The 10,740-nt window shown below is 40.2% G+C and overlaps 1 protein-coding gene across 1 annotated transcript in view; it reads right to left on the bottom strand.

The window, feature by feature from the left end:
* FTCD (formimidoyltransferase cyclodeaminase) overlaps window positions 1-9,568 on the bottom strand; it is a 23,437-nt gene extending 13,869 nt beyond the window's left edge. The window contains exons 1-4 of the mRNA XM_073645635.1: window positions 9,400-9,568; window positions 8,403-8,586; window positions 4,693-4,821; window positions 2,635-2,723 (exon numbers count right to left, since the gene is read on the bottom strand). Of these exons, the coding sequence (XP_073501736.1) occupies window positions 2,635-2,723; window positions 4,693-4,821; window positions 8,403-8,586; window positions 9,400-9,453 (456 nt within the window). The 5' untranslated portion in view covers window positions 9,454-9,568. The remainder of the gene's footprint in view (window positions 1-2,634; window positions 2,724-4,692; window positions 4,822-8,402; window positions 8,587-9,399) is intronic.
* Window positions 9,569-10,740: the final 1,172 nt, after the last annotated feature.

Here is a 10,740-nt window from a genome sequence, read left to right as displayed (position 1 = left end):
AGGAGGGGGTGAGGAGGGGGTAAGTATGACGCCCAGAGGAGGGGGTGAGGAGGGGGGAGAGGAGGGGGTCACACTTGTCCTCGGGAGATAAGCGGCCGTAGCCGCTGATCTTCCGACGATAGCCGCATGTAGGTCAGCAGCGCCTGCGGTCGGGGGACTTATGCTGCGAGCACCCGGCTGCATCGCCGCTGACCTCCGTGCCGCACATGAGCCGCTAATGGCCGCCATGTTTTTCTGAAATGCCGCGTCGCTGATTGGCCGCGGCCAGACCAATCAGCGACCCGGGATTTGACAGACAGACAGACCAATTATATAGATAGATGGTGGGTGCTCGTCTGTATTCAGCTGCGTAGCGTAGAAGTTGGTGAGTGTGCGCTAGATCAGGGTTCCCCAACTCCAGTCCTCAAGGCCCACCAACAGGTCATGTTTTCAGGATTTCCTTAGTATTGCACAGGTGATGCAACTATTGCCTGTGCTGATGATGGAATTATCACCTGTGCAATACTAAGGAAATCCTGAAAACATGACCTGTTGGTGGGCCTTGAGGACTGGAGTTGGGGAACCCTGCGCTAGATAACTGTGTGTTATTTTATGCAGAGACAAGTCCTGGCCTGGAAAAGTGATGGCAGTCTGCGCTGGATGAAGGAGAAAAGCGAAGATGAAGGGCTTCAACTAGAGACATCACTGGTGAGTCAGTGTGTTACCTGTATACTGACACTATACACTATGTACAGAGCTCCTGTGTATAATGTCACTGGTGATCCCTGTATTACCTGTACACTTACACTGTATACTATGTACAGAGCGCCTGTGTATAATGACACTTATGGTAATATTAGTATCGTGCTTGTTTTTTTTATTGATGATCAGTATTGTAGTATTTGGTCACTATGTGGTGGTAATATGTGGTCCAGCCATGGTGTGGCGGTATTTGTCCCTTGTATGTGGTATTTGTAATTTTAACAAAAATGTATGTGACACATTCCCTTAAATAAAAATATACCTAAAAGAGTATTGGGTAGTATAAGAAATGTTTAATAGGTTAGAGTAGAGTAGGGCCCGGCCAGAAGAGTCTACCTTGTCGTGGTGTTGGCTTAAAAAATAAATAAATAAAAAAAATTTGGCCAAAACAAAAGCTGCTGGCGGTATATGTGATATGGTGTTTGATGGGAACTGTTACTGTGTGATTGGTGCAGAAATGGAGTTTTTTTTCCCCCAAGAGTGGGTGGTGGGACTGTGAAAGGTTCAAGGGGTGGAGGTGGAGCCTGGGCAGAGTCTCAAGGGGCCCAAAAATGTTGCCAGCAGGGGGCCCTGAAATTCCTGGTGGCAGCCCTGCACAGACAGCCCTGGCTTCAGCTGCACACAGAATGATCAGTAAGAGATAATTAGGAGTGCATAGCCTGCCATTGCTTTCAGCAACTTATGGTCCCGTTTGCATGGGATGAAGCGTTGCCGAGCAAAATGATCCTTTGGCGAAATGATTTTTTGGCTTGTACAAACAAATGAGCACTTTGCCCATTCATCAGGTGATCGGCAATCTGTTCAGCCTGACCGATTATCATGCAACAAGCTTTCCTAGGTCAGACTGAAAAACTGCTGTTTATTACAAGAGCAGCATCATGGCTGAAATCTCATTTAACACACTGAAATTGGATTCATCGGCTCTGTGGAATTGAGATCCGGAGCCCCTCACAGTTTATGCTGTGAATTTCCTCCACAGATTGTAAAATGGAACAATGCAAATTGTTAAATCTACAGCAGAATTGGTGTGCTTGTATTCTGTGCATATAGAGTAGGGAAAACTATTCGGAGGAGAAAAAATAAAAATAAAAAAAAAATTATATTCCATTTAATCAGGTACACCACATATAGTTTTATTCCACATGTAGAGGCATCTGCTTATTCTATAAAGTCACCTAAAACAATTAAACAGTAAGTGGTTTTTAAGGTCCATGTATACTGCATGATTATCAGGAAAACGTGTTCCTAATATTGCTCGTTTCATGAAACAGATGGCCGATTAGTCGAGGAAAACACTGACTCATTTGGTGAAATTATTATTTTTTGGTTTACACAGAAGATCAATGTTCTCGGCAGTGCATCATTCTGTGTAATGACAGCCTATGCACACAGAATCATCCATTACTGATCATACTGCTCATATTCTGAATCTAGGTTGATCTGTGTATTTAAATGACCAGAGGCAGATTTTGCTTTTCCCGGCTAATCTGAGATCAGCATAATGTTGAGACAGAGACCCTGAATCCAGCGATGTGTCACTTTGAGTTGCATGCTGTAGTTTTGATAAATCACTGTTTTATGAGCAGGAGATCAAAACTACAGCAAAGAGCCCAGTAAGTGACACATTGCTAAAATCAGAGCCCCCGGTGACAGATTCTCTTTTATTGTAAAGGGCCACACTAAAATTAATCTGCAATTGATTGCAAGAAGAATGGTAAAACATTGTCATGACGACTTGTAGTGAACATATTTATCTAAAAATAACTGTTCCTATTGTACGTACACAGCTAAATAAATACATGGCAAATTGTGCTACATTTTATATTTCCGAGCAATAATGGTAAAAAAAAGTTAGAAAATTAACAAGATTTGTAGCCTTAGAATCTCATTTACCTTGGTGGGAAGAGCTTCATACTCTCCAGCTCTCACAGCGGGCAGAGTCCTTCGATTTTCAGTGCGTGCAGCCTCTGCATAAAGATACACTAGAATAAAAGGGAAAAAAAAATAGTTTGATAATTTAGCAGATTAGTGCACTGAAATCTCCCATTAATATACTGTAGCTACAGGCTGTAGACTTATGAGGAAGAAATAGAACGACAACATCTACGAGCAGTTTGTTTGTTCTCCCCAGTTTCCTTCCACACTCCAAACCCAAACGGAGAGAATATGGATTGTGTTCCCCAGTGGGGACAGTAAAAAAAATGTCTAAATGTAAAGTGATGTGGAATTAATGAAGCCACGAATAAAATAAACATAGAAGGTAAACTACAGCAAAGATGATGAAAACTTGAGAAACTTAGGATTTTAGAATTTTTTGCTGAAACCAATATATGCCATTAACATTCTCTTGTGAATTAAGGGTTTCCTACTAAAATGTCTTCTCTAATCTCTAGATGCCATCATACAATCCACGCTATACGTATTAGCACTAGTGATGAGAGTATGTTCTGTTAACCCTTTTGGCGAGCATGCTCGGGCAAACACCGAGTATCTTCAGCATGCTCGGGTGTTATGTTTCAGTCTCTTTGTTTGCATGATTTGCAACTGTTTGACTGCTTTTATACATGCGAGGAATGCCTAAGAAACTGACATTCTTCGCATGTATTAAAGCTGTCAAACAGTTGCAAATCATGCAAACAAAGAGACTGAAACCATAACACCCGAGCACGCTGAAGATACTCGGTGTTTGCCCGAGCATGCTTGCCAAAAGGGTTAACAGAACATACTCGCTCATCACTAATTAGCACCTGCTCTTATCCAGAACGTCAGCGTCGCTCCTTTCAGTGATACAATTTGCCATTCTTACCCCTCTAACGAACATCAGTTCCCTTCTCCCAACAGGATTCATACATGGCCCAATGGTCACCCTCAACTGCTGGGCTTGCCACTCTCCAGCGCTGACATTTCATCAACTATCTTCCTAATTACATTTTCTTTGTTTAGAATATATTTATGCTGGTAAATCTGGGTTGTACCTGGTAAGTCTGGTGAAGAGTCAGGCACAAAATCATAGAGTTTGTAACGTAAAAGGGGATGGGGGTTCATCATTTTGACATTGAGGACCCATCCCACACCCCCAAAGAAATGGATGACAAAATCCTGGTCAACCAATTTTGCTAGTTTTGTGATGTTAAGTTGGGGACAAAGGCATTTGTTAAAAGACTGACAAAAGTAATCCCATGTTCCATTGATGAGAAGCAAATCGGGATTGGGTCTTAAAGGGTCACTTGAACCCATGGTTGAATTTTATTAAAAGACAAAAACTCAAATGTGGAAGAATTGGAGCCACTCTATACTCTCACTGAATGCAGTTAAGACATGTCACAGGGTGGAGTGGCCCTTCCTTTGGGGCATCCTGAAGATCATTTTATCTATTGGATAATGTCATATCACCCACTAGTATAGTTAGAATTTTTTAGTATCCTTTGGAACCTAATTTTACTTAACAAGGAACACAGGTCAAAGTTGACAGCTTTCTCCCCTGTGCCTGGCTTTGGTTATAGAACTTCTGCTCATTCAGTGCGTACTGTATATCCCCATTTATTTGGGTTCCTCACATGAAGGGAAAATGGACAAAAATCACTTTATATGCAGGAAACACAGTTATATCATCTATCAGACACAGAAAGGGAACTTCTCATTACGCAAGTTTTTTTTCCCCTCTGGTGCGGAGGTAGATTGTTATCCTCCAGATTGGGCCACTGGGGATGGAGGACTTTCCTGGAGGTTAAACTGATACAACCAGGAGAATATCTGTGCCATTTCCCGAAGCTAAGGGATTATATATACTAATATATATTTTTTGTTTCCTACCACCTGTACCTTAAAGATTTTAACCTCATGTAGACAAAGCCTCTGCCCTCATGCAGTTAGGTTTTACTAAAGCTAATATGATTCTTTCACAATGAATCAAATTTCACCAAAATTAGGGCTATAAAGCACATTTCTTACCTGGGACATGCAGCTCATTCGCTAGTCTTTCAGCAAAGTTGTTTGCGCAGGATACACATTCAGCCATGGTCACATTTCGGACAGGAATAAATGGACAAACATCCAGAGCGCCCATACGAGGATGCTCCCCTAAAGGGCAATGACATAACACATCTGACTGCAGGGACCTGTGCACTCAGTGGGGAATATGTAGTTATGTATACATTAATTAGCAGATTTGTAGGACGGTAATACACTTTCCATCTCTGATTCATTATGATATCTAAACATCCTCCAAGAGCAACTTCTCCCAATGATTCATGTTTATTCCAACACGATAAAGATCATGTCCCAAGGCAAAAGTGATGAAGGAGCAGATCACTAAGAAAAACATTTACATTTTTGAGTCCATGGGCAGGAAACACCACAAATCTCAATCCAATTGAGAATTAATGGTCAATCCTCAAAAATCAGGTGTTTTTCAAAAAAAAAAAAAAAAAAAAAAAAAAAAAAAAAAAGTATAGCGAAACTCCAAGCATAGCACATTGTCGTCTAATCTATCATCAGTCAGGATTTGGCCCAGAAGTCGACATCCAGCATGTCAGGGTGAATTGCAGAAGTCTTGATTATAAGGGTCAACACTGTACATATTGAGTCTTTACATACAGCAAGTTTATTGGTAAAAAAAAAAAGTTTTAAACTGCCGATAATTGTACTTCAGTAACCAGAAAAACAAATATTTGCCTAAATGACCTAAAACCACTGAAGCAGCAAACTGCAAAAACCTAAATTTGTGGCAATCTCAAAACTTTTGGTCAAGACTGTACTTAGGCGAAACACATCAGTGTGAATTTTACCATCTGTGAGTCGACTTGTAAGCCTGATCCACAAATACAGAACAGAAAAGGACCTGCTCTGAGCGCCATGGATCTTACACACGGACCTGTGATTTTTATGGATTTGAGTAAAGATCCATTCAACACTACAGAAAGAAGAAGAAAAAGAAAAAGAAAAAGAAGACTAGAGAAACTGGGACCCATTTTCTTGTACAAGAAAATCAGTCATGTGCATGAGCCTTTATACTCAATATTCCCACCCACCAAAAAAAAAAAAACAAAAAAAAAAAAAAAGTATAATTATACATACACCAGCTGGACCAAAAGTAGGTGGACAAAAAGTGTAATAAGGTTATGAAGGGGGAGATTTATCAAACACTGAATTACAGCCGCCGTTCTGGATCATCATCCAATAAACCATTAATTAGACGTGGACGATAAGCTTTCAGGATTCGCATGATAGAAGCTCGTGAAATTCCCAATTCCAAAGAGGCTCTTCTGGTGACTTTTTTGGACTCTGAACAAATGTTTCAGCAACAAGTTGTTTATTATCTTCTGTACAGACTGTTTTGGGTTGACCAGTTTTTGGAGCATTAAGGATTGAGCCAGTGGCATTGAATTTGTCACGAATGTGGTAAATGGTTTGTCTCTTTGGGGCTTGAGTACCAAATGTTTCAACCCAAATTGCTCTAACGGTTTCAGCATTTTGAGATTTCCAATACTCTGTTAAAATCCATTTTCTTTGATCTATATTTAAATTAGTTACCATTATGTGTTATCTGAATGATCTGAAAACAGATTTGGGGGAGATCTATCTGTGAAAACTAGATCTGTGAAACTTGCCCTTAGCAACCAATCAGATTCCACCTTTCATTTTCCAAAGAGTCTGTGAGGAATGAAAAGTGGAATCTGATAGTTGCCCTTAGCAACCAGAGCCAGTTTCACTTTACACCATGTTTGATAAATCTCCCCCTTCATAACCTTATTACACTTTCTGTCCACCTACTTTTGGACCACCCTGTAATATAAGAGAATATATATATATATATATATATATATATATATATATATATATATATATATATATATATATATATATATATATATATATATATATATATATATATATATATATATATATATATATATATATATCACACATATACATACACACACACACAGTAGAGACAAAAAGTTTGGACACCCCTTCTCATTTAAAGATTTTTCAGTATTTTTATGACTATGAAAATTGTACATTCATACTGAAGGCATCAAAACTATGAATTAACACATGTGGAATTATATACTTAACAAAAAAGTGTGAAACAACTGAAAATATGTCTTATATTCTAGGTTCTTCAAAGTAGCCACCTTTTGCTTTGATGACTGCTTTGCACACTCTTGGCATTCTCTTGATAAGCTTCAAGAGGTAGTCACCGGAAATGGTCTTCCAACAATCTTGAAGGAGTTCCCAGAGATGCTTAGCACTTGTTGGCCCTTTTGCCTTCACTCTGCGGTCCAGCTCACCCCAAACCATCTCGATTGGGTTCAGGTCTGGTGACTGTGGAGGCCAGGTCATCTGGCGTAGCACCCCATCACTCTCCCTCTTGGTCAGATAGCCCTTACACAGCCTGGAGGTGTGTTTGGGGTCATTACCCTGTTGAAAAATAAATGATGGTCCAACTAAACACAAACCGGATGGAATAGCATGCCGCTGCAAGATGCTGTGGTAGCCATGCTGGTTCAGTATGCCTTCAATTTTGAATAAATCCCCAACAGTGTCACCAGCAAAGCACCCCCACACCATCACACCTCCTCCTCCATGCTTCACGGTGGGAACCAGGCATGTAGAGTCCATCCGTTCACCTTTTCTGCGTCGCACAAAGACACGGTGGTTGGAACCAAAGATCTCAAATTTGGACTCATCAGACCAAAGCACAGATTTCCACTGGTCTAATGTCCATTCCTTGTGTTCTTTAGCCCAAACAAGTCTCTTCTGCTTGTTGCCTGTCCATAGCAGTGGTTTCCTAGCAGCTGTTTTACCATGAAGGCCTGCTGCACAAAGTCTCCTCTTAACAGTTCTGGAAGAGATGTGTTTGCTGCTAGAACTCTGCGTGGCATTGACCTGGTCTCTAATCTGAGCTGTTAACCTGCGATTTCTGAGGCTGGTGACTCGGATAAACTTATCCTCAGAAGCAGAGGTGACTCTTGGTCTTCCTTTCCTGGGGTGGTCCTCATGTGAGCCAGTTTCTTTGTAGCGCTTGATGGTTTTTGCAACTGCACTTGGGGACACATTCATAGTTTTCCCAATTTTTTGCACTGACTGACCTTCATTTCTTAAAGTAATGATGGCCACTCATTTTGCTTTTATGGCAAGAAAAAAGCAGCTAACAGTCTATTCAGTAGGACTATCAGCTGTGTATCCGCCTGACTTCTGCACAACACAACTGATGGTCCCAACCCAATTTATAAGGCAAGAAATCCCACTTATTGAACCTGACAGGGCACACCTGTGAAGTGAAAACCATTTCCGGTGACTACCTCTTGAAGCTCATCAAGAGAATGCCAAGAGTGTGCAAAGCAATCATCAAAGCAAAAGGTGGCTACTTTGAAGAACCTAGAATATAAGACATATTTTCAGTTGTTTCACACTTTTTTGTTAAGTATATAATTCCACGTGTTAATTCATAGTTTTGATGCCTTCAGTGTGAACGTACAATTTTCATAGTCATGAAAATACAGAAAAATATTTAAATGAGAAGGTGTGTCCAAACTTTTGGTCTGTACTGTATATATATTTTTTTTTTCCTTTTTCTCTTCAGCGTTTCCTGCTATATTACAAACTGTGCAGCATTTCCAAAAAGACAGGTTAATGCGAGAGAAGCAGACACTTACCTTTGTGTTTGCTCATATCGATCAACTTAAAAGCAACGCGTGCCGCATTCAGCGCCCCTTCAATGACTGCCTCTGGGGATCCCACAAAGGTGTACACTGTTCTGTTGGTGGAGGCTCCAGGGTCCACATCCAACAATCGACATCCTTCAGTCTCAGAAATAGCTGCTGCCAGTGCATCAATAGTCTGGATAACAGGGATATTGTAAGAGTGGATTAGATGATACAGTTGTAAACCGATACCAACAAATTCAAAATTTCATTGATTCAAAATCAGTCATGTTTTCCTTTGAAATTGTTGTATGTATAAACAGCAAGAGCATGCTTAATAGCCTTGATGTTCTTGCCACATGGCATGCAAATAGGGGCTCATTCACACGTTTTTTTCATTCACGTACAAGAAAAATTCTCAGATCTGCCTTTCTTGGAGGAGAAAAAAAACAAAAAAAAACAACACACACGCAAAATAGGTGTCTAGCATCCCATGAAAAATGGGCAGCACTCAGATGGCATCAGAGTGCGGTTCAATTATTTTTTCATAGACCCATAGATTTGCATTGATGATTTTGATCCAACACTCAATCAATATTGGACAAGTCTCCGCAATTTTGCGTGCATCACTCAGCCCGATATAGAATTTTTATATTATATGCATGCAAACAGGCCCGCAGACTAGGGTAAGAGTTCAATGGATAGAACTCATGTGCAAAAAACAGACGTCTAACTGAGCCTTACATTTTTTCGAGCCATTTCTTGTACACATTTGTTAAGGACGTTTGTTACAGCCTCTTACAAGATTAATATAAAGCAATTAGTAGCATCAGAATTCCATCAGTTCCAGCAAAAAACAAACAAAACAAAAACATCCTTTGTCTGTCCAAACTATAAAAAGGCATGCTACTATGATAAAAAAAAGTGAGTTTTACAGATGGCTCATGTAGCAATAGTGGATACAAAAAACAGTTAGAGACTGTCATAAACATTGCTGTAACACATTTACCTCTTTGTTTCTTCCTTCTGAGAAATTCGGGACACATTCCACAAGTTTGGACATATTTCCACTCACATACACCCGCCCTTCCACTGAAAGTTAGCTGTCTGTCTGTCCGTGGAGCTATTCAGTGCAGTTTGGTGTCCTACACTCACCAGTTACAAATTAACTAATCAACTGGAGTCACATGATGAGAAAGAAAACTTCAGATGGCTCCCAGAGGTCTATGTCATTGTTTGATGAATATTTAATAATCAATAACATGCAGTAGCAATAACAGCTTCTCCTATGCTTTGTAATGTTAAACACGGATGGCAACCAGACTGTACATTGTTGCCATCCATGTGCTGTACATATTTGTCACGGACACAGACTTATATTAGCCCTTTTCATCCGTGATACTGGAAAAAAAAACAGAAATGTCTCCGTGTATTTTATATGGAAACAAGATCCATTAAAACACATGGACATGTGAATATCAGCACCAGTTATAATGGGTACACGTTGTATTTGTGAAAAAAATGGATCCAACACATACGTGCAACACGGACGTCTGAATGAGGCCTTAAATGGAGCTGGTTTTTGCAGCTCAGTTCCATGTGTATATGTCCGGCCGCTGCTGGAGCAACTAACAGTTGATCAGCAGGGGTGCCAGGTTTTGGACCCTCACAGATCTGATATTGATGACCTAGGCATTGGATAGCGGCCACATCAGTATTTTGTGGCTGTTAATATTACAACTCTCAAGATGTTGCAGTTTCAGAGAGCTGCCTACTGCAAATTACTGCAATAGTCTAATTATTTTGCCAGAGAACACTTTCCTACAAAACAGTAATATTTTGGAAGTAACAGCCCTGTATAGACAGGGAAAGGTAACTGGTGCCATTTAATATTTAACCAGTTGTTGTGCAAGCACTCTAAGCAAATAAGGCTAATGGGTGATACATATATTCAGGCTTATATAGTGAGAAAGGACAAAATCCTCTATCAGAGAAGAAATTCCCTCCAAGAATGAACGAATATAAGAGCTAGTTCACATAGCCATATAGCAGCTGTATTTCTTGTCCATAGTCAATGGGCCTTATGACCTAAACTAACAGCATCATTAAAGCTTAAAGGGGTTTTCAGCAAGCACTGTAGCATGCCTAATCGTAATGGCAGGTGCAGACGAGCATATTTTTGTCATCAATGAAAATGCGATCAGTTATGCTAATCACACTCTGTTCAGACTTTTTTCTTAGATGAGAAGAAGATGGAGAGAAAAAATGTCTCCATTTTTTCCATTCTGCCAGTGTGTGGAAATCGGATCGCACTCTGATGTCATCCAAGTGCAGTCCGATGTTTCCCACA

Source organism: Phyllobates terribilis, unplaced genomic scaffold (assembly GCF_046119375.1).
Source record: "Phyllobates terribilis strain yellow unplaced genomic scaffold, ASM4611937v1 Scaffold_9__5_contigs__length_417890890, whole genome shotgun sequence".
In the NCBI taxonomy this organism is placed as follows: Eukaryota; Metazoa; Chordata; class Amphibia; order Anura; family Dendrobatidae; genus Phyllobates; species Phyllobates terribilis.
This window is presented reverse-complemented; position numbering and strand designations above follow the sequence as displayed.